The sequence below is a fragment of the Nycticebus coucang genome, chromosome 3 (genome assembly GCF_027406575.1).
Source record: "Nycticebus coucang isolate mNycCou1 chromosome 3, mNycCou1.pri, whole genome shotgun sequence".
Lineage (NCBI taxonomy): Eukaryota > Metazoa > Chordata > Mammalia > Primates > Lorisidae > Nycticebus > Nycticebus coucang.
The window spans coordinates 15,391,697-15,415,520 of NC_069782.1; the positions used below are offsets into that span (position 1 = coordinate 15,391,697).

General features: G+C 45.7%; 1 protein-coding gene and 1 non-coding gene across 4 annotated transcripts in view; one reads left to right on the forward strand and one right to left on the reverse strand.

The window, feature by feature from the left end:
- The window catches only part of ABTB3 (ankyrin repeat and BTB domain containing 3), a 296,751-nt gene that overhangs the window by 34,796 nt on the left and 238,131 nt on the right, over positions 1 to 23,824 (reverse strand). For all 3 annotated transcript variants that reach the window (XR_008378708.1, XM_053582736.1, XM_053582737.1), the window contains exons 5-7: positions 5,966 to 6,131; positions 3,646 to 3,735; positions 1,449 to 1,550 (exon numbers count right to left, since the gene is read on the reverse strand). Coding sequence is in view for 2 of the 3 variants with exons in the window: in XM_053582736.1 (XP_053438711.1) it covers positions 1,449 to 1,550; positions 3,646 to 3,735; positions 5,966 to 6,131 (358 nt within the window). In the remaining variant the exon portion in view is untranslated. The remainder of the gene's footprint in view (positions 1 to 1,448; positions 1,551 to 3,645; positions 3,736 to 5,965; positions 6,132 to 23,824) is intronic.
- LOC128582656 (U6 spliceosomal RNA) lies at positions 11,121 to 11,227 on the forward strand. Its single transcript, XR_008379103.1, has one exon. It is a non-coding gene; the product is annotated as a U6 spliceosomal RNA (small nuclear RNA).

Sequence of the window (23,824 nt, forward strand, 5' to 3'; positions counted from 1 at the left end):
ACCTCCTGGGCCAATCAGGATAAGAATTCCTTCTAGAACATCCTGGATGGCTCTGAGGACAGTTGAGTAAATGCTGAGTTTTCTGGCTAGCATCATCAGTTGGTAGAATGGCAGAGTGAGCTTCCGGAAGTTTGCTTTACATGACTTCATTCTGTGCATTCCCTAAGCTATCTGGGCTTTTTAAAGAGGCAGAGATTCTGTCTCTGCTGAATCTTACTCACACTGAATGTGCTATCAGCACTGTTGACATAAAATAGGAAGAAAAACCTCCCATCTTTATTACCTACCGAAGGCTACCTGTGGGCACAGCCAGGCAGGGGCTGTCTACATGGCATTCTGGCTTCTGTGTGGCTTTGCCTGGCTGCCCACCATTCCCAGTTTCAAATTAAAGACCAGAGATGCCCTTGCATGTTGAGGGATGACATCTGTGGCCACCAGATCGCTAGGAGATCCCTTCTTTCTTAGATTCCTCTGGTGGACTGGGCATGCTGCTCTACACACAGAAGCCAGTTCTCAGTGTGACTTGTCACATTCTCAGCCTCCTGAAACATGACTCAGGATCTTGTCTTAAAAAAATTTATGATCCAGAAAACAACAAAGGATTCCCGTGTAATTCCAGCATTACCGAGCTGTCCCTGCAACACTGTTCCCCATTCTGCAGGGAGTCAGGAATCGTGGACCACACAGAAGAAGGGCAGTTCCTGACATGCCCAAAGCTCAGCCCTGGCCACAGAGGCCCACGTGCTCATGGGCCTGGATGCTGATGAGGTCAAGATCAAGATCAAGATCGAGAACATACTGGATGGCTGTTCATTGAACAGCAACTCTATAACAGTTAGAAAAAGTGCAAGTGATGCACATTTCATACAACCGGAGGACCTCTAATGAGGACGTGTCACTGTACTTGGAACTGTTTCAGAAGGCATGTAGCTATGGCCCGACTCTGGACCTCCTGGATCCAATTCTCAAGAAGTGGGACTCAGGCAAGCATTTTTTGGCAACACTCCCTTGGTGACTTGGATGCTTCCTCCTGCTGGCTGGAAACCACGAGACTCTATGCAAATACTGGGGTTATACCTTAGTGGAGGTTCCAAGGTCTCAACACCAGCCAAGTCTTACGTTTATGTCATGACAAGCAAAATGAACAAATCCACACAACAGCTGCAGCCCCACCCCAGAGCAAGTAGGAAGAACTTTGTAGGTTTGCCACTGTGTGTATAAGGCTGAATGTGGGTACATGGTAGTTTCATATTGGTTAAAGCTGGGCCTTGTAGATTATTACATATAGTAATTATAATCATTATTCATGGGATATGAATGTGCTATATTTAATCGCAATTAACCAATATGAATCTCTTAGGGAATATGCATGCTGGGAGAGGTACAGATTTTTGTTATGGAAGAGGTAAAATTAAAGGTCAGGTGTGGACAGGGAAATACGTTAATACCTGAACTACAGGAATATGTCCATGCAACACAGCAAAAGTCAGAGCCGTCCAATGGCGGGTCTCAGGGTGGACGGATGGATATTTATGAGGAGTACTGACAACCTATAAACAAATTGAGGTTATTTTCAAAATGTGACCTTCACAATTCTCAGGCTAACAAGTCTGACCTATCCGTGGCTGGGCACAAGGACGCTAGATGCGCAAAGACATCCTGGACGATGCCTTGGGTGGTACAAGGTAGGGATTTTCCCTTGTTAGATGCCCCAAACACCTCTCACCAGAACTAGGTTCTGCTTGTGTTCGTAACGACAGAGACTAAAGCAATCCTACAAAAGCCATGGGAAGATGACATTATGATTTGGAGATTTTACCCACTGGGGCAGTGAGTATCTTAGAGACTCTTAGTCCTCTGTGCAAATAAGGACTCCTTTGCTTGTCTTGGGACAGGAATTCATGGATGACTTGTCACTGTCTCTAAGGTGCTTTGGAGAAGCTATAATGGTTACAAGGAGCCAGCTCTCCTACCCGTCTCTTTTCTCTTTCTGCTTGAGGGAAGGTGGTGGTTCTGAGAGGTACAGGACGTCAGAGAGGGTGAGATGCCACTACCACACCACCCACTTTTTAAGAGAGATCCTCAGTGGTGGCAAACCCCAGGCAAAGAGTTATCTGCTTAGAGCTTTCAAGCCAGGGGAGCCCATCGCTAGTATGATGAAGGAACTTTGCCGTCTGCTCAGAGCTTCTCTGCTGCTCTCACTTTGCTCTCCTGCTGTTTTCTGGGGGAAATATGGGTGTGAAGCTTTCCCTAGACATGTCACAAGGGAATGATCAGAGACCATCTTTCTAGAGGGGGCCCTCAAAACACTCAGGCCAAGAGAGAGGAGGCAGGGCAGCTGCAAGCTGGGGTTTTGCAAGGTGAGAACCCACCTGTCATTCCCCCCCCAAACATTCCTGGGGCCACATCACCTCCATGCCTGCTTCACTCAGAGCAGTTCAGCTCACTAAGCACTCCCCGGAGAAGGCCCTGAGCTGAGATTCAGGGATGGGCTAGAGAGAAGGACCAAACCCTCCAGGAACCTGCACCAAGAAGCCCTTCCAGGGGTCTTGTGGTACTTAGAAATTCACAGAAAGGGGAAAGATCCCTATATATTTGAAAGTTATAAGATCCAAAATGGTTTTGGATCTAAAACTATGTCTATTGTTTGATTTCCTCAGATGACTATAAAAACTCATTAATAATAATAAAAAAAAAGCATGCACACAGTCCAAAGACTGGATGGGCATCTAATTTTGAATGGAAAACATTTCCTACGGCTGCTGCATGTCAACCTTTCTGCTGAGACTGCCAATATCTGTCTGGCTGCCAGGAAGAGCCGGTCTTCAAACAGTATAGAACACGGCAAGAGGGATATGGGGGATTTTACATATTATGAGACCTGGGTTATGAGTGGGGATGCTAATAGTAACTGAGGCCCACACCTGTGCTGGTTTCTGTGCATATTCCTTCCAACAACTGTCTGAGGTGGGAGTGATTATTCTCCTGTCTTGTAGATGGGGACAGAAATGTTCAACTACTTGCCCAAGTACAAAAGCCAGTCACTACAATAGCAGTGGGTTCAGAACTTGAACCCAAGTCTGTCCAATTCTAAAGCCAGCAGCAGGGCAAGGGAGGGAGAGAGGAGAGGTCTGTGGGGACATGTGCTTTCCACTATGCCACACCGTCCCGAGGAAGCTTCGAGATTAGCTTTAAGATCTGTAAACTCAGCCAACAAGGATCAGAGGAGGGAAACTTTAGCTCAGGGGACTGGCCAGTGTTTCCTCTGCTTTGTGACAGGCAGAGGGAAAGGGCTGATGGCTCAGGAGAGCTCTTTCTGGCTCCATCCCAGAAGGAATGGCTCAGCAGCAGGAATCAGAGGTTCAGGACCCAGACAAGGAAAAGCTGGTGTTCCTCGCAGTTACGTTGATTGTTTCTAATCAAAATATGCATGCAGGTGGCTCCAGTTGGGCTGGGAACTCAGGGTGGACAAGATCCGATGGGTGGTTTCAAAAGGGCCACAAGTAACTCAAGGGGCACAGGAGTGATCTATGTATTGAACTGAGTTCCCCAAGGTGGCTCTCGGGAGTAAAAGCCCCCCTCTGTTGCTCGCCTTCCCCTGGGGACTGCCCCGCCAGGGGGCCCTGCAGGCCTGTGCACCCTCACCTCCACATTCAGGTCAGCTCCGGCATCCAGCAGCATCTGAACCATCGCCTCGTCCCCACGGACGCAGGCGTACATCAGGGGGGTCATGCCCTGCGGTGAGTTAAGAAACCAGAGAATGGAGAACGTTTACAATGATAACAAAAGGAAAATCTTACTTGTGTTTAGGAGGCTATGCTTGTGCTCAAAATCCAGCATGCCAAAAATAAAACTCGGAAAGTCAAAACCCTCCAAGTTTTGGAAACCAAGATGGTGGTGAGAAAGGAGCTTCCATTGCCTTTCCAGTATTTATCTTTGCTTAAATTGGAGAATTTTCATCTGTCTGTCTGTCTTAGGGTGCAACGGACCTACGAGTGTTTGCTAAAACAAATGATTGATTTCAACTTATGGCCCTTAGGAACGTTCTAGATTGATTCTGCAGTATCGGCCCTAAGCTGTCTCACTGGTAAACACTGTTTCCTTGACATTTTCTCTTTCCCAATATAACAAGTGTCATCTTTGCTCTATATGAGCTGCTGGTCAGCATCAAGGGAAATTGGATGACTCTGAGCGTGTGGCATTACCCATCACTGACATCTGGTTTGACATTATCATTTACAAGGAAAAGGCAAGCAAATGAGAAATGGCTTTTAGAAATAACCATATCTGCCCATGATCACAAACAAATCACCACAACCAACAGAAGGAAGGGATGGATTTTCAGCAAATAGTGTTGTGAAGGTGGTTATTTGGGAAAACATCCAATCTAGAGTCTTATCTTATACCATAGACCAAAATCGTATCTAGTTTGATTAGCGACATATTGGAAAAATTAAAACCATAAAAGATACCTAGCTTCTAGGCATACACGTAACGTACAAAATTCCAAAGGTATTAAGAATACTTAATTGAAAACATTATAAACAAAGTTAAAAGATAAACAGTAAACTGACAATGTTACAATTTGTCATGTTGTAACAAAGGATTATGTACCTAATATGTAAAGAGTTTTTCTAAATAAAGAAGAAAAACAGTAAGGTTTCAGTGAAAAACAGGCAAAAGATACACACAGGAGATTAATAGGGAACACAGACATAGCTGGAGGGGATGTAAAAGGACACAAAAGTTGTGGGAAGGTAACTTGAGATTGAGAACCTGAAGAAAGGCTGATGCATCTGAGCTATCATTTCCATTTTTAAAAATTTCCCTAATGAAATAATCAGAGATATGAACAAGGACTCGTTTGTTTAGTTCAGCATTATTAATACAAGCAATTAGAAACAACCTATATAGGTAACAATAAAAGTTACGGTCAATGACTAAACAACATGACCATTTTACGTAGCCATTAAAAGTGATTAAAAAAATAAGGCAGGGTACAGAGATGTGTGGCTATTCATCCCAGCTACTTGGGAGGACAAGGGAGAAGGAATGGTCGAGTCCAGGAGTTCAAGACTCGTCCAGGAGTCCTGTTTCTTAAAAAAAAAAAAAAAAGAACATGCAACAATATTGTAAAGTACCTTTAATATAAAATATTGAAAAAAGCAAGATATGATATAATAAATCCCTGAATTTTTAAAAACAGTGTAAGTGTGTATGTGTGTGTGTGTGCGTGCATGCATGTATGTATGTATTAGGGCTCCTTGGTGTTCAGGAAAATTATCAGCTGTAATTAAATAAATGGTCCCTGCTATCCCCTCTCTGGAACTTGCGCAAGAGCTGCCCATGTGGTGAGCAGCCAGGTCTGTCCCTTGTGATGTCCCACCGGGGACTCACATTTAAAGCTGCTTGTTCTGTGAGTCCATGACGGGTCACCCCCGGAAGACCTGTCCCTGACTGCTGGACCCCAGCATCTCTCACTGTACCTCCGCTTCAGGAGTTTGGGGCGGCTGGCTGCCTACCTCTGAGGTCCCTCCTAAGATCCCCCGAGTGACTTCAGCGCATCTTAACTATACCCCAACATTTGGTGGAATTTGTCTGAACTTGTCCCGTGCACAGGCAGGGAACTAATTTTAACCACACTAGAAAAAGGACGTAGGGACACATACTAAATATAAATGATGGTTACATGGGTGATGGCATTATTTCCTTTCTGGAATAGGCCTATTTTTCTCTCTTTTTTATTTCAGCTGCAATGATCATGTGCTACTTCTATAAAGATGAACGAGAGTATTTTTATATTTAACATTTTTTTTTCTAAAAAGCGAGCGACCCGAGGGACCAGCAGGGGGCGCGTCTGTCCAGCGCCTACTGGGGATTCGCCCACCGTCTGGGTCCTGCCCGGGGCGGTGCCCGCGGCAGAGGCGGGTGCCTGTCCAGACCCCCGCACCCCCGAATCCTGTACCTGTTCGCTCATGGTGTTGATTCCCTCGGGCCCCAGCAGAGACACCGCCTGCTTCACCAGGTCCGTCCGCCCGCAGTTCAACATCCTGAAGCCCAGGTCCTGCTTAAACTTGGCTTCGATGGCCACTGCGTCCAGCTTCCGAGAAGCGCAAAAGCAGTCGTCGGCCCTAAGGAAGGGAGGGACCGTCACATGGGTGCAGCAGTTTCCCCAGAGACCGGCCCCTGAGGGCCACAGGAGCAAACTCCTGTGGAAGCATCACAGAGCTCGGCATTTGCTGTCCCTGTAAATGACTTGTTTCTAGGCTGCAATTAAAATAATTGCCTCTCATGTCCCTTGATCCTCTGTCCTTTATAACTGCTGCAGCTCGGATTGTCTCCTCTGTGCTGGCAGAGCATACTGAGCTGGGGATCATAATGGCTCATATTTTCTGAATGCTTACTATGGGCTAGGCACTCTGCTAAACTCCTTATGTGAATCTCCACACAACCCCAAACCACGGGGAAACAGACACAGATAAGGGCCCAGGGCCACACCGTCTGCAAGCAGCGGAGCTGGGATGTGAACCAACGTAGTCTGTGTGGAGAGCCGGCCTGCTTATCTACTGGATCACCCGGTCCCCCAACCACGGCACCCACTATTTGCCTGTTTGTTTGTGTGACTGCCCACTCGAGGCCAGGGACTTCTAAGAGCAACGCCCATGTCTAGTGGGTCTCTCCCTCCCAAGGCCAGACAGCACACAGTACACGGAGGTGGCAAGTGTGAGCTGAATGAAGACAGAATGGGTGGATTCCCTACATTCAAAACAGAAGCAAGACAGAGGGCTGGTGAGATACAATGGGAGTCTGAATGGCAAGGCGCCCTGGAGCCGCATGCAGCCAGCAGGTGCATGGAGAAAGAGGTTAGGGAAGGGGCGAGGAGGACAAGCAGCAGAATCTGACGCTGATACGAACTGCCTGCAAAGGACGTTCCTTTCTTCTCATGATTAGTTAATTATTAAATGATATCACTAAGCATTTTTTGAGCACTTGTTTGCACCGAGCTCTGCTGTAGGTGCTGAAAACACAGAGGTAAACATGTCCGCCCTTGCCCTGGGGGCCCCTGCTTGGAAGGGAAGCGGGTGCAGGCACGGGTTAGTATATTAATTCAACGTGGCAAACACAAGGATCGAGGCATCAGAGACGCAGCACTATTACAGAACACACGCGTGGCAGTACAAGAAAGCTGCGCCAAACAGAGCCCCGGGCACCCAGGCCTCCTGGGCAAGGTGACTGCTCTGCTCAGCTGTCTGAAATCAGGAAACAGGAGTAGAGAAGGCAGAAGAACTCTGAGCAGGGCCCATACGAACGAAAGTATGGAGGTGGGTCACGGCAGCCTGTGTGAGGGGAACTCCGGAGGTTTTGTGTTTCTGGGGCTGGATCACAGAGGGCCTTTCACTTAAGACTTTATCCTTAAAAGCCAGCAGGGGAATGATATGGTTGGGTGGCCAACCCCAGGAGAGGGTGGAGGGTGGTTTGAGGGGAGCCAACTTTAGTGGTGGGGAGATGAGTTAGTGCTATGAACCAGCCGAGCAGACAGAAGTAGCCTCCACCAGAGCGTGAAGTGACAAGGGGCTGAGTCAAGATGGTGGATGCTAGGATGGAGCCGAGGTTGTGGGCTCTGCCTTCTCCGTGAGTAGGGGCCCTGCCCAGGGGCTGGCGAACCACTTGAGTTTTAGCTGGCATCAGTTCTGACCCTTCAGAACCCCTCTGCTTGCCGACTCAGGGGGTTGGGCCCTGAGGAGAGGGGCCAGGTGTGCAGAATTCCTGGTTTTGCTCTTGCCTCTAACACACGCTGGCAGAAAGAAGGCCCCTGGAGGAAACGGAAGGGGCTATTGCTCTAGAATGCTGAAAGCACCAGTAAGGCTAGGATGTGGGGGGAGCCCCTGAAGGGTGAGCCACAGAGAGCGCCTCGGGCAGTGTGTGCCCTTGTCTTGTGGTTGGGTTCCTGTTGTCTCGCTTTGCCTTGGCCTGAAGACCATCCCGGAGCAGGAACTCAGGGGTAGGAGATACCCCTGCACTTGATACTAGAAGATTTTGCATCTGCCAGCAGGGGGAGCTGATGCGGCGTAGACAGACACCAGGGGAACAGAGGCCTGAGTGCTGAGCTGGGGTCCGGTTTGCACACTAAGTGTCAGGCCAGACCTCCAGAGCCCTATTTAGATGAGAGCCTGGGAGGGAGATGAAAGCTGTGTAGGGGTCCATAGCTGACCGGGACCTGGACTCCAGCATTAAGACCCTTTCATGGCAGGTGGACCTTTTCAACATTGTTGGAAGACTCTTAGGGAAGACCGACGGCTGTCCTGGTGGGAGGGGATGGGGGGACTTGGGGCCTGGCTTCAGACACAGTATCAGCATCCCAGACGTGCACTTCTATGACACGGAATTTGGCTGTGCCATAGGGCTTCTTGGCCCAACTCGTGGGAGCTTTGAACTTGACTCTCCTGTACCTGGGGTTGCCCGATGTAGCAAATAACAGTACTTTAGAAATGTTGCATGGGATACTTACACTAAAACATTATTCATTGTCTATCTGAAATTGAGATTTAACTGGGCATCTTCTCTTTTATCTGGGAAAGGGTAGAACTACCTGCCATGGGATGAAAAAGAACATGAGGAAAAACCATGGGTCCCTCCCAAATATAAATAGCATCTGAGGGGTCAAGTGTGCAGAATTTAAATATAAATAGCATCTGTCACCCGGGAGACTCCTGGTGTGGCTGAAGCCTTTATCCAAGGGACAAATGATCCCTAAAAAGTGGGGAAGGAAGAAGCTTCAGGCCAAACAAACCGGACACAGGGAAGTGGGCCAGAGTCACAGGGCAAGGTCCCAGGGTAGGCCTCATGGAGGCTTCCCGGAGGTAAGGGCGGGGTCTGTGTGTTGTAATGAGTGTTTGGGCCTTGTTTGGGCATGTGTGCAAATCCTGAGGCGGTATCAGATTTGACTTGTTGCAGGAACAACATTTCTTCTATGAGACCACCATCCAATTCTGAAGGGGCTGCTATGTGAAATCAAGGGCTCCCTTCTTGGGGCAAAGATGATGTAAATTATCACTGTCACAGAAAAACACTCGTTGTGTGGGACATAACCACAAATATTTTGATCTGGTTGTTTGTGCCCTCACATTAACCTTAAATAAATTTACTTAATAAAAAATAAAGAAAGAAAAACACTCAACCGTAGCTTTCTCCTTTTTGTCTGTGTTTAAGTCCCTTCTAAAAATCTCTGTGCTTAGTAGACTCATTCAAAGAAGCATTTTTCTCTATAGTCAAGCTAAACTCCAAGAGACTGGATAAATATCATCGAGCACCTACTGTGTGCAGGGCCCATGCTGGGGGGCTGTTGAGAAGTGAGACCCAGACCCTGTGGTACATGGAGCTCATAGACTTGTAAATAGATAATTCCAAGAACATCAAAAGTGTTTACCAGCAACCTAGGTCCTTGATTTTAATTAGAAAGAGACAAATGGCAAGAAAATTACTGTAGCTAAGATGCTGATGATGATAATTGTTATTATAGGAAGCTGACATTTACTGAATACTTACTATTGAAATCTAAGCTCTTCCCATGTATCAACTGAGACAGTCATCACAGGTCCTGAGGCAGAGGTGTTTGGAGCACCACTCCACAGGTACGAGACTGCCCGAGTCACAGAGCTCCGAATTGGTGAGCCAGGGTCTGACCAGGGGTGACCCGACACCCTCCCAAGCTGCCCCCTGCAGTGGGGCCGGGCTCTTCCACATGCTGATGTGTCCACACATACACCTGCCTGCTTGAGCTCATCTCTCGAATGACAGACTCCAAAATGGAACCTGTCCTTTACCCATCCCATCTCAGTAAATGGCACCACTGGCTACCCAGGTGCTAAGGCCAGAACCTTCCGCCACACCCATGTCCATTCCATCAGCTGTTGATTTCGCCCATTCCCAAACCCATCCACGTTTCCCCATCTCTACTGCCCCTACTTGGACCCAACACCAACATCTATCTCTTGGATAGCGAGATCAGTGAAGTAGCCTCCTAACTGGTTTTCCTGCTTCCCTTCTCCTCCCATCCAAACCAGTCTCTTATACAAGGTCAGAGTGAGCTTAGACCATAAATGGGACCTTGGTACACTTCTCCTTACAACCGTTCAGTGCTTTCCAGTGTTATTGAGGATAAAATCCAGCTCTCAACATGTGGCCTACTGGGCTGTGCAGGTTCTGGGCCACACACCGCTACCAAGCTCCCTGCCCCCTTCCCTCGGCACGAGCAGCTCTCCTCTTCTGTCCCTTCTCCAGGCAAGATCTTTCCTTCCTCCAGGACTCGGCTCCTGCTGTTCCCTCCCCCTGGCTCTGCAGGCCTGGCTCTTTCTCATCCTTCAAGGGTAAGTTTGAATGTCATGTCCAAAGGAGGATGTCTCTAAACAGTCCATCTGAACCAGAGCCTGCCCCCCTCTTGCCTTGACATATCCCCTCCCAGGCCAAAGTCACCTTATTAGCTCCTTTTGCAGTTTGTGGCCACTTTGTTTGTGTATTTATTTTAAAAGTTTTTTTTTTCTCCCACTAGCATGTCACCCTCCTGGGACAGATCACATCTATCTTGTTCTCTGTTCCATCTCCAGTGGTGCCTGGTGCGTTGTGGGGAGACATACATAATCTACCATTCATTCTTTAAAAAACTAATTTAATTTTAATTAACCATGAAACATTATACATACTCACGGTGTACAACACGATGTTTTGAAATATATACACAACGCGGTATGGCTAATAAATCAAGCTAATTAACATATACATTATCTCCTAATTAACATATGCATTACCTCATCTGTTTATTTGCAGGGAGGACACAAAATCTACGCTCCTAGTGATTTTCAAGTATATGATATATTGTTGTTGATTATAGTTACCTTGTTGTACAATAGATCTCTTAAATTTATTCCTCCTTTTTTCCCAATGAAATCTCTACGTTTAATTTATTTTTTTATTTTGGAATATTAGGGAGTACACATTTTGTTGACATACTTTGTTTTTGTACAGGTTGAGTCAAAGTTATACACGTAAGTGTTTCTTTCACCCAGATAGTGTGCACTAGGCCCCCAAACGTATTCCTCTTTAATTGAAAATGGGCAACACTTGTGCTCGCTTCGGCAGCACATATACTAAAATTGGAACGATACAGAGAAGATTAGCATGGCCCCTGCGCAAGGATGACACGCAAATTCGTGAAGCGTTCCATATTTTTGCAAAAAAAAAAAAAGAAAATTTGCAACACTTGATCAACGTCTCTCCAATCCCCCCTCACCTCCCCACCCCTGGTAAGCATCATTCTACTCTCTGCTTCTGAACATGGGATATCTTTCTTCTTATGCCTGGCTTATTTCACCTAACATAACGTCCTCTGGGTTCATCCACTTTGTCACAAATTTCCTTCTTTTTTAAGGCTGAAGAGTATTCCACTATGTGTACAACAATACACCACATTTTCTTTATCCATTCATCAGTTGATAGACAGGCTGTTTCCTTATCTTGGCTATTGTGAATAGTGCTGCAATAAACATCGGAACGCAGTGAACTCATGGACAGACTGTTCTCATTTCCTTTGGATATATACCCAGTAGTCAGATCACTGGGACATTTATTGGTTCTATTTTTAATTTTTTGAGGAAGTTACATACTTGATTCTCTTATAACTGCACTAATTTACATTCCCATCAGCAGTGTGTACAAAGGTTCCCTTTTCTTCCTTGCCAACACTTCTTCTGGCTTTTTGATGACAGCAGTAGGTGTAAGGTGAGATCTCACGGTGGTTTTCATTTGCAATCCCCAATGATTAGTGACATTGAACATTTTCCCACATACCTCTCAGCCATTTGTATGTCATCTCTGGAGAAGTATCTACTTAGGTCCATTGCTCATTGTTATTTGGTTATTTGTTTTCTTGCTATTGAGTTGTTTGAGTTCCTTGTATATTTTGGACATTAACCCCCTTACCAGATATATAGTTTATGAATATTTTCTTTCATTCTGTAGGTTGTCCCTTCCCTCTATTATTTCCTCTGCTGTGCAGAAGCTTTTCTAGTTTGATGCAATCCCACTTGTCTATTTTTGCTTTTGTTGAGTATACTTTTGGGGAAGGACATTCCAGGGGGAGGAAACAGCAGGAGCAATGTTGTGGAAATTTCCCCCTAAGTTTTCTTCTAGTCATTTTACAGTTTCTTACATGTAAGCCTTCAAGCCATTTTGAGTTGATTTGTGAATATGGGTGAGATAAGGATTCTTCTGCATGTGGATATCCAGCTTTCCCAATATCCTTCTCTGGAGAGACTGTCTTTTCCCTATGGTGTGCTCTTGGCACCATTCATTCTTGAAAGCAGGCCCCAGAAAGTATATGGTTATCAAGAATCCCTTGGTCATCCAGAGTTACTGAATTTTACCAGCTAAGTCAAGCAAGTAAACTAAAGCAGTTAAGAAAACATTTTCCATAATAAGACTGTGAAGACATGGCTCTCTGTTCAACTTAGTTGGATGATTTCAACTCTGCATAAAAGCATTACTGTAAGCATTGTTCAGAGCTCCATCTACTCTTCCTAGAAAGTGCCTGAAGGATCTCTACTGCTATAAACCAACGGGTCCTCCTGTGGCCTGGACAAATCAGTATACCCTCCTAAGTGCCTGATCTATTTACGCAGAGATCTATTGAAACAGTTGCCTGGGGCTTCACTAGAAGGCAACCAACTTTGTGGTTTTCCCTTCGAATGGCTTTCAACGATGCAGTAAAAAAAAAAAACCTGATCAATTTAAGGATGAGGTCTGCTGCCAAGGTCATCAGTTTCTCTGATTTCTCAAGTGCCCCAGCCCCAAAGACTGGCTTGATTACTTCCACCACTTCAAGGCTGTGACTTCAGAAACATGTCTTCCAGGACACCTGCAGGCCTGAGGATGGCGTTGCCTTTTCTCCCCTGTGAGGGAGGTGGCGCTGAAGCAGGGGTTAATGCATTCTGCAGACCCCTGGATGCATTCCTAGTGCCAGATGCAAGGTAGTGAGGCCTCAGATCCCTTTATGTGCTTATTATTATTGTTATTATTATTATTATTTTGAGACAGAGTCTTATTTTGTTGCGCTTGGTAGAGTGCCATGGCATCATAGCTCACAGCAACCTCAAACTCTTGGGCTCAAGTGATTCTCTTGCTTCAGCCTCCCAAATAGCTGGGATTACAGGTGCCTGCCACAACACCCAGCTGTTTTTAGAGACAGGGTCACTCTTGCTCAGGCTGGTCTTGAACCTGTGAGCTCAGGAAATCCACCCACCCCCAGCCTGCCAAAGTGCTAGGATTACAGATGTGAGCCACTGCTCCCAGCTGTGCTCATTATTTTTTAAAGCTAGCATAGACGTTATGAGCATGACCTCTGGCCTCTCACTTCCTGCATTCAATCCCAGCTCTGCTGCTCAGCTCTTCTGTGTTCTTGGGGCTAGTTACTTAACCATGTCGTTGTTTGGTTTTCTTCTCTGTAAAATGAGCTTAGTGATACCTTCCTCACAGGGTTTTGGGTGTGGATTAAATGAGACAATTCATGTACAGTGCCTAGAAGAGTACCTAGCTCTTGTTAAATGTTGGAAATCTATCATAATCACTATTATAAATTGCAAAGCCAAGTGCAGACTCTGGAAAGAATATACTGTATTTGGAAGAGGCAAATACAGAGACGCAGACTCTAAAGAACATTATGGTCCAAGTGATTCTTAAGCTTTCAAATTAGACATCGTTACCTAACAAATACCATGAGAATTGAGACAATCCTTTCCCCAGTGGGGAAACCCTGGCCCCCACAAAGGCTGCCATCCCTGTCAGGCATAGTTTTGCAAGCAAACTGTACATGTTGGCAGAAGTTGGGGAGGGAGTCAGTGCTGGGGAAAAGCACAATTTCTGGAACAGTCCAGAGCCCCTTAGGGTGCTGTGAGTCTGCCCAACCAGCCTCCTGCTCTTCCCTTGCTCCCAGGACCAATCCTGGTCCACTGGTGCCAGAAGGCAACTTGTAGCTCCCAGGTTCCCTGAAGGTATGACTCTAAGTGTAACTAACCCTGGGAAGCCCGTCCTAGAGGACAGTGTGAGCTTGGAGGCCAGACTGCTCCTGGTTTATCTCTCGGCCGTGCCCTCACTTAACTGGGTAACCCCGCACAGGTTACTTTATTTCATTTTGTTTCCTAATACATAAAATTTTATGTGCTTTTTAAGATGTGCTTTCTTGTATTTAACAAATACATCTACATAGCACTGCCTATGTACCAGATATAAGCTTTAAACAGACATTAACTTGTTTAATTCCCATGATAACCCTGTAAGAGGCATTAATATTTTTAATCTAATTTACAGATAGGCAAAATGGGGCACAGTGAGGTTAATTAACTTGCCCATGTCACACAGCTAAGTAGGAGTCAGGGTTTGAACCCGGGAGTCTGGCTATAGTCTGTCTCACTAGTCACTCTGTACAGCCCAGGTCTTAGTAACGTGTCAAACGCTGGACTTCTGCATAGCTTTCCAAAGGGATTCTGTGACTCCAGAATCTATACCCCAAAACGCCTCAACAGCCTCATAACCATGATCAGCAATACAAAAGCCACCCTTCATTGTATGCTTGTTAGGTGCCAGGTACCGGGCTAAGCACTCACTTTCCTCCAGGAAGGAGACCAGCATGATGATTTCCATTCTACTGGCAAGGAAACTGAGGCTCGGGTGTGCCCCCAAGCCTGCGCCCTTGTGAGGCAGCAGAAATGTGTGGCCATGATTGCTAACTGTCGCCAGCACCCATTTTCTACTTCTTCCTTACGGTAATATAGAATGGCCTCACTGAGTTTTGGCTGGCCACATGGCTATCCAGGGGCTACATTTCCCAGATTCCATGTGATCTACCCAGGGGCTACATTTCCCAGACCCCAGATTCCTAGTTACAGCCACGGGATTAAGTTTTCACCAACAAAACACAGGTAAATGTGACTTCTGCGTCCAGTGTTGTGTTGGATGCTGGAGCTTGGAACTTATGGGCTCTCAAAACCCAACTGTGAGCGTCATGTCTACTCCGTGTTCAGTGACACCTTATTGCTAACTTGAAATCAGCCATAGTGGGAACGTTTACACCACGGTCACTGGTAGACACTGCAAACCACAGCTTCGGCTGCCCTCCTGGGATAGCTGACTGTTAAACATTTACTAGGACACCACTGTCTATGCCATTTACTTAAAAGGAAGCTACTGATCCTGGCTTTCCCTTTGTCCCCTTCCCCAGCTGACAAGGATATTTGTCAATGTCCCCGCTCTGACCATGCAGGTGAGCCTAATTCTCTAGGGCAGAGATTTTCCTAAAAGGCAAGACAGTTTATATTTTAGGCTGTTGGCCATATGGCCTCTGTTGTGACTATTCAACTCCGCTGTTGAAGCTTGAAAACAGCCATCGATGATAAGCAAACAAATAGGTGTAGCTTTGTTCTAATAAAACTTTATTTAAAAGAACAGGAGGTGATTCAGGGTCCATAGTTTGCTGACCCCCTGCTCTAAAAAAGTCACAGATTAACAAGATAAAAGGAACTTGGGTTTTCAAAAGATCTTATGGGGCAGAGTTACCCCATAGCCAGCAATGGCTGATCTGCTACATGAGAGAGAAATGACATCTATCTTGGTGAAGCCATCATCTTCTGCAGTCACTCTGTTATAGCAGTTTGTCATCTATTTAATACATGAACTAAGAAGATAATTGTCTGCTATGGTTTGAATATTCCTGCCAAAACTCATGTTGAGATTTAATTGCTATTGTGGCAGAAGAGAACTTAGGGAAGAAAGAAGGTTGAAGGGTGAGGAGGGGAGGGAAGAAGGGGATGCTTAGCCTGAGTGCAGAGGGAAAACTCTAGGGCTCTAGTCCTAGGACCCTTGCTGTGTGCCAACACCATGGGTCACAACAGTTTGATTAGAAAGCTTTTATGTGGAGCACAGGCTCGCCCCATTCTCCCTGCTGTCTTATATCCAGCTGGGTCTATTTGTTTGTGTGTCTTGGACCCTGGGCTAAGGAAAGGCAAATGTGATATGTTCTAGTATTAGAGATGAATATTAAGGAGATAATTTTTTTTAAAGGAGATAATATTTTAAGAAATCTCTATGAATTCTTTCTGGTCACTTATTGTAAGTAAAATGGTGTGCTAGGCATTCTGGAGTGCTTCCATACTCAAAATATTTTATTGGTTTTCATAATAAAAATTTTTGCAAACACATAGAGCATTTATTATGTGTCAGCAGTTATTCTAATTATCTATGTGTATATACACAGGTATACAATATATACTTACATGTGTATATCGATATTCCCTATGCCCATATGTGAATGAGTACAGACATGTACATACTACGTGTGTCAACATATAAATACACATACATACATACTTATTGGCATATATGATCTTATCCACTACTTTCTTTACCCTAGAAAATGTATATTCATTTTTAGAAGAGGACGCTATAGTTTGGATTGGCTAAGAAACTCGCCCAAGATCACACAGCCAGTCAGTGGGAGAACTGGGATGTGAAACCAGGCAGGCTTGGGGGAGCCCTCCTTCCCACCCCACTCTGCTGCCCCTTTGTGTTGTCAAAGGCCTTCCACATTCTCTTAGATTCTCTTCAAATGCTGCTGTCTGGGTGACTATGGATAACTACGAGATGCCAAGTGATATCAATTCCCAACCACAAGCTTCAAGGTTAAGGTTCTCTTGCAATTGGCTCCTCCAGAGAGCTGCCTACCTCTCAACTATAGTAGAACCTCCATAGCTGACCACCTCCCTATATTGACCACCTCCTGAAGTTGACCTACTTTTCACAGGCTGGACATGCACCACATGTACGTGTCAATATAGCAAGCCTAATTCCTTATATTGATCACCTTTGTGAGTTGACCAGTTTGTTATAGTCCCTTAGGTGGTCAACTTACAGAGGTTCTATTGTGTTTCTTTTTTTTTGTTTTGTAGAGACAGAGTCTCACTTTATGGCCCTCGGTAGAGTGCCGTGGCCTCACACAGCTCACAGCAACCTCCAACTCCTGGGCTTAAGCGATTCTCTTGCCTCAGCCTCCCGAGCAGCTGGGACTACAGGCACCCGCCACAACGCCCGGCTATTTTTTTTTTTTGGTTGCAGTTTGGCCAGGGCCGGGTTCGAACCCACCACCCTCGGTATATGGGGCCGGCGCCCTACCGACTGAGCCACAGGCGCCGCCCTCTATTGTGTTTCTTCCTCCCTCTATTCCAGCCAACAAGGCCTGTTTCCCACCCCCCCCCCCCACATTCCCCTACTATTTTATTGCCTGCCTGCCTGGTGTGCCCCTCACTTTAAATCTGCCCCACTGCTGCCACGTTTTGCTTTCCTTGATTTCATATTCTAGAAAGAGGTTCCACATAACAGCTTCTGACTGGCAGGATTTGGAATGTCAGTGCGGAAAGAGGTCACTCAGCTTAACTCCTCACCTTCTTAAGATCAGGAAACCGGAAGCCTGACAAGGGTTGACTAATCTGTGTGAGTCAGAGTCACGTTTAGGGATAGAATCCAGGTCTTTTTTCTAAAGTCCTTCTGCAAGTCTCTCTATGAAAAAAACGTAGCATTTGTGTAGATCAGTGATTCTCAACCGGGGATGATTCTGTCCCCCAGGGGACATTTGGCAATCTCTGGAGAGATTTTTGGCTGTCACACTAGGGAGGTGCTACCAGCATCTAGTAGGTAGAGGCAAGGGTGCTACCAAAAACCCCACAACACACAGGACAGTCCCCCAACCTCCACCCCCAGAGACAAAGCATCTTTCAGCCCCAAAAGTCATAGTGCTGAGACTTAGAAACTCTGGCGCACAGCAATAAAAAAATTGTTTTGGTTTTTTTTGCATCATCTCTTATATATCAAGTAGTTCCCATTACAGGATTTTGAAAGCGTGACAATAAAATGACACTTTCAGAAATGACTCGTGAAATGGCAAATCACAGGGCTACAGGCCTGATGTGGATACCAGCCCTGTATCCCTCCTCGGCTCACTTTCCCAAGAAAGCCTCAGTCACGTTCCCTTCCACAGGCCTCCAGTCTCCCAGCTGATGATTTTTTACTTTTCTTTTGGACAGCAAAAAGATTAACAGAGAGTGTTTTGTGCTGAGGTAAGTCACCCCAATATCTCTGTGCACTTTTCTAAGAAAGAAAAAAATTATATTATCTCAGCAAATGGAACATGTACATGTTTGCAAAAGTTCCTGGAAGAAATCTTTGTCCGAAAATTGTGCTCACTTGCTGTTTAATGTTGCTACTAAAGTACAGAAAAGAACCAGCTTAGTAAGACTGCTGTGGGTAAGGTAAGGTGTGATTCATGTCTTCCTCCTCCCCAGTTCTCTCTGCCTTAGGGGAGATACCAAGGGGGCTAGAACTCCTCTCCTCCTGAGAAGTAGATGCCTAGTTAGTGGCAAGACCCAGTGCCATTACCTCCCCTCCAAAAGATAGAAATCCTGGGTCGGTTGGAATATGTTTAAAAAGATTTATCTCAAGAGCAAGGGCTGCAAATACCCAAGAGAATGAAACCAGCGTGCTCATATTGGAATGTGTTGTCATGTTCTTTCGAGAAGAAAACGATGAAGCAGCATTATAGATTTCTTGCTTTAGCATCATGGCTTATGTTACACAGTCCAAAATAACGTCACCCTCTAGAGAACAGAGTCACTTCTGATAAAGGATGCCAGAACTGACTGGATCCCTTTTGGCACAGATTGGTTATTGTCCCTTAGAGTCCCTTGTCTTCTTTTGGTATTGTTGCAGGACTTGAAGTTTTAGGTGAACACATGGCTGCTCTGGTAAAGACTATATTTCCCAGAGTCTCTTGCAGCTATGTAGGTCCTATGACCACATACTGGCCAATAGGATGCGAAGGGAAGTTGTATGTATTTCTGGGGCATGCCTTGACCTTTTACTTTCCCTCTTCTGACTAGAGAGATGTAGTCCTGTTGGGTGGGGACTTGCAGAGGAAAACATCACCCAAGGAATAGGAGTTGCCACAACAGCCCAGGACTGCTTATACCTGGATTATTACGTGAGAGAGAATTTTCAATGGCTATCCTATCCAAGCCACAGGTATTTCACATGTCCATTACAGCTAATGAATCTATATCCTAATTAAACCATTTCACAAATGGTTTTTAAGTTTAAATCAATTCAATGAAGCACATGGCAATTGCTAAGAATATGCTACCTATTAAGCTTGATGCTAGAGATTCAAGATGAACACACACACACACCATCCTCTAAGGAATTGTAGAAAGAACGGATGGTTTTCTTTCTAACACTTTTCACCAATAAATAGACCAATTCCTGAGGTGTGAGGGCAAAGTTCTAGTGTTTCAATCTCCAAATGTACTCCCAGGAACACCAGTCCCTTAGGATGATCTATGATGCGTCCACAACTTCTTTCTGTAAAAGGCAGATAGTAAATATCTTAGGCTTCATGGCCACCTGATCTCTGCTGTAACCGCAGTGGCAAAGCAGCTGTAGAATCAGAACACGTGGGAATGGCTGTTTTCCTGTACAACTTTATTTACAAAAATAGGCAGCAAACAGCTGAAGTTTGCTGACCCTGGCTCTGGGGTAAAATATTTAAACAGGAAAACCTCTTTGAGATTTACAAGCCACATAGGATGTTAAAAACATGGAGAAAATTTTTTTAAAGCCTATTTAATTTTATTTAGGCTAGTGTTTCCTAAAGTTATTGAACCATTTAACACTCTTTTTATGATGCTTATTAATATCCCAGAACTGGTCTTCCGTGTGTACTATGGCAAATACTGGCTAAATAGATAACTTTCATTGTTAATAAATTACTTTCAGCACACATAAAATACCGAGTAATATACTGGCCCCCTACATGCTGACCGACCAACACAGCTGAAGAAAAAAAATAAAGTCTTAAAGGTGCAAAGGCTCCTGCAACCCTGTCCTGATCTCATTATCTCTTCTACCTTCCTGAGCCCAGTCTCTCCCGAATTTGGGACATTTACCATCCTGATGCACGCTTTGTGCTTTTTACTACATATATAAATTCTTTACACTATCTAGCTGTTTTGCTTTTACCTCAGTGTGAGCAAACGATATAAGTCCTTTTTCAACTTGCTTTTTTTTTGAACAATATTTGGGAGTTAGCCATGTAATAACAGGTCAGCGTAGCTCCCTTATTTGCATCACTGCTTGGTTTTCCATTGACTGAACATACCATAATTTACTTATCCATTCTTTTATAGGCAAGCTTGTTTTTTTCTTCCTTTTGCTATTGCTATTGATCTATGAATCTATGACCATGTCTCCTTAGTTCCATATGGGAGTCTTGCCCTGGCGTATAGACCTAGAGTCGCATTCTGTTTTCTCAAGTTGACTTTGAAGTAGACTCAGGGTCTGCCTCCAGCGCTGTTTATGAGTTCTCCCTATTCTAACATCTTCGCTTACATCTGGGATTGTCAGACTTTACTGTTTCCCCCCAATCTGACCAGTACGAAATGCATCTAAGTGGGTGTGGTTTTGAGTGCATCTGCAGGATTACTGGTAAGGGTGAGCCCTTTTCACACATTTCTTGGCCACTCGGTAGAATCCTGCTGTGTTATGTCTCCCAGGGAGTCGTGACACTGGGCAATGCTGACCAGGCCAGGCGGGGGCTGAGTGCCAGAGGCTGCAGCACATCTGACTTCCTCAGAGGGACTGAGGTTGGAGGCTGAGCCTTTCAAGATGGACCCAAGGGCCTGGTGCAAAAGTTACTTCCAAATCCTGCCTTTGCTTGGGGCTTTGGAGTCAAACAGACCTGGTTCAAATCCCAGACGGGTGGCCTTCTTCATATAAACGTGGGCAGGTTTCCTAACCTCCCAGAGCTCGGGTCTCCTCAGGCATGAAGAGGAAAAGGAAGCCCCTGGAGCAGTGTGGGTAGAACTGAAGGGAGTAGTGTGAGAAGCAGCCAGCACGAGGTCTGGTCCACGCTGGCCCTCCACTGTCCTACTATCATCTTGCTGAGACGTAAAGAGGGGGGCTGAAGCTCTTCTTACTGCCTTCACCTGCTGTGTGCCTCAGTTTCCCCCACAGGTCAACATGTCACTGCTGTTTTGCACATCTAACATCTGATCACAAAACTGAATAACTCGCAGAGCTGGAAAGGACTCTGGAGAACATTCATTCTGGTGGTTCCTAACCTTTTCTTTTTTTGTTAAGCAGGCCCCAGCGAGATTGGAATCCACAGCCCCTGGTGTGCAGGGCTGGTGCCCTAACCCCTGAGATATGGTGCCCAGCCCTTCCTAACCTTCCATAGGGTTAATGAACTGATGAAAGGACAGTGTGTATGGACAGATGCCACATATGCACCAAACACAGTGATGACTGTGAGCTTCCTGAACGATGGGACTGGTTCCCTCACAGTTACCAAAAAACACTTTTGTCCTGGCTTTATATTATCCTAAGCAGTTTTTAACCAAGTACATGGCTTTGTAGTACATACTGGTGTCCTGACTAATTGCTAAGGAAAGATAAGGTTCCCATGTAAAGTATATGTTAAACTAGAGTTTGGAAGGTTTCCTGGAATGAGTAAATACGTAGGTTGAGCAACAACTGAACAGACTCAAGAGCAGGCCAAAAACAGATCAATAAATAATCAATAAATCCCAGTTTCCCAGGAAGCCAAATCCCATACGGTGAACTCCACACCCTCGAGCTGCCAGCCTGGATTTGAAGCCCTAATTTGGAAGCGAGCCCTCAGTGCCATTGAAGATGTAGCTCTCTGTTTTGCTGTTAAGTACCAAATGTGTTTCTGTTTTGCTTTTAACACTTTGGAAGTGCAGAACAAATTCCAAGTGTTGGCAAACTGTCTGCCGCCTGCAGTCTGGTTTCCACCCACGCCAGGCTGTTGAGACTGCTGCTGCAAAGAGCACTAATGACTCCCCACTGCCGGGCCCCGGTGGCCGCCTGTCTCTGCCGGCACTGCCACCTTGCATTGCGGTGACCTCTCTCCAGCCCAGTTCCCTTCGTGCCTGCTACCTGCCTTTCTCTGACCGTGGACCACTCTCTCTTGTGTCTATCAGTCACTTTCCAACACAATCTACACTCACGACTTCAACAGCACCTGTCTTCAGGAGTCCACCCCAAGGCTTCTCTAGTTAAGACCTCGCCTCTGAGTTCCACACCTGAATTCTCACCTGCCTACCAATGTGTTTACGTTGAAGTTTTTTTGCATCTTAGTCCAGGAAAAGTCTTGGTCTGTCCACTGATAGTACCACCAACACAGTTTGTAACTGTCCTTCACACCATTCATTTATTCATTCAACAAATATTTATCGGGCCGCAACTATGTTGTCAAGGCCCACGGTCAAGGCAACTGATCTCTGCCCCAACCGTAGAGAGAAAAGCCAACAGTCTGAGATACAAGTCCATTCTGTGACCTTTCCTCTGGAAGGGTCCATGCTCCCTAGCATCTCCCCTAGCCTCTGCTCACTTGGACAAGGCCCATGGGGGCCACACTTGCTGTCTACACATGTCCTCCCCTTTGCTCTCTCTTCCTACTAGTGACCTCATCTGTGGTTCAAACGCAGCCATGATAGATGTTCAGCTACTTTGCTTGTGGTTTGGAGCTCTAGCAAAGGATGGCCCCCCCAAACCTCAGATGTCAGATTAAAGTATTAAACTCAAGTTGCCCAGAGGAAGTATGGAGTCATTGGGGTGGGTGGGGACAGTGGCTCCTAAGCCACTTGGCCCAGCTGATTTTCTTTTTTTTTTTTTTTGTAGAGACAGAGTCTTACTTTATGGCCCTCGGTAGAGTGCCGTGGCCTCACACAGCTCACAGCAACCTCGAACTCCTGGGCTTAAGCGATTCACTTGCCTCAGCCTCCCGAGTAGCTGGGACTACAGGCGCCCGCCACAACGCCCGGCTCCAGCTGATTTTCTTCTAGTAGGGTTAGAAGGTCTGAGACACGCTGGATCTCAGCCAAGCTACCACTTATATCCCAATGGTACACCATCAAATCTCATCAAAGTACTTATTTCCCCTCTCTCCTGGTTGTTTTTGGCAGCCAGGAACAGCTCTCCTTCATGGTCCAGAGGGGACAAAATAAGGATAACACCTAACATTTAATATGTATTTACTATAACACATGTATTGTGCTAAATATATTATTTCATTTAATCTTCCCCACAACCTTATGAGGTGGGTATATGATTGTTCCCATTTTACAGATAAGAAACTGAAGCCCAGAGAGGTAAGTAACTGGCCTAAGGTCTCATGGAGAGTAAGTGGTCTAGCCAGGCAGGCAAGCCGCAAGTCCTGTGTTCCTAGCCACCATGTTCTTCCTGCTTTCTCTCTAAGTAGAAGTGAGTGCAGGGACTTAATTCCTCGATGGGAGCCATGCTGTAGTGGAGAAGCCTGCTAAGGACTCTCATTTGGCTAGACAACCAACATTTTCAAAACCAAACCCATTATTACGTCTCCTGCATTGTCCTTGTGCTGTATTTGTTAAAAGCATCCCTAGCTACACACTCTGCCAAGCTCGAAACTTCAAAACCAACTTTTACCATAATAATTTGGTGAGAGGACTGGACAACGTACGTGCATGCTACAAAACCCAACAGCTGATTGATTGTTTCCTTCCCACCTCTGTCCTTCCACGTTAGGGAAATAAGATCTTGCAGAGGCAATCAAGTTAAGATGGGGTCGTTAAGGTGGGCCCTACCCTGACTGCTGTCCTTATAAGGACATGGAAATCTGGATGCAGACACAGAGGGACACAGCTATGTGAAGATGGAGCAGAGACTGGAGTGATGC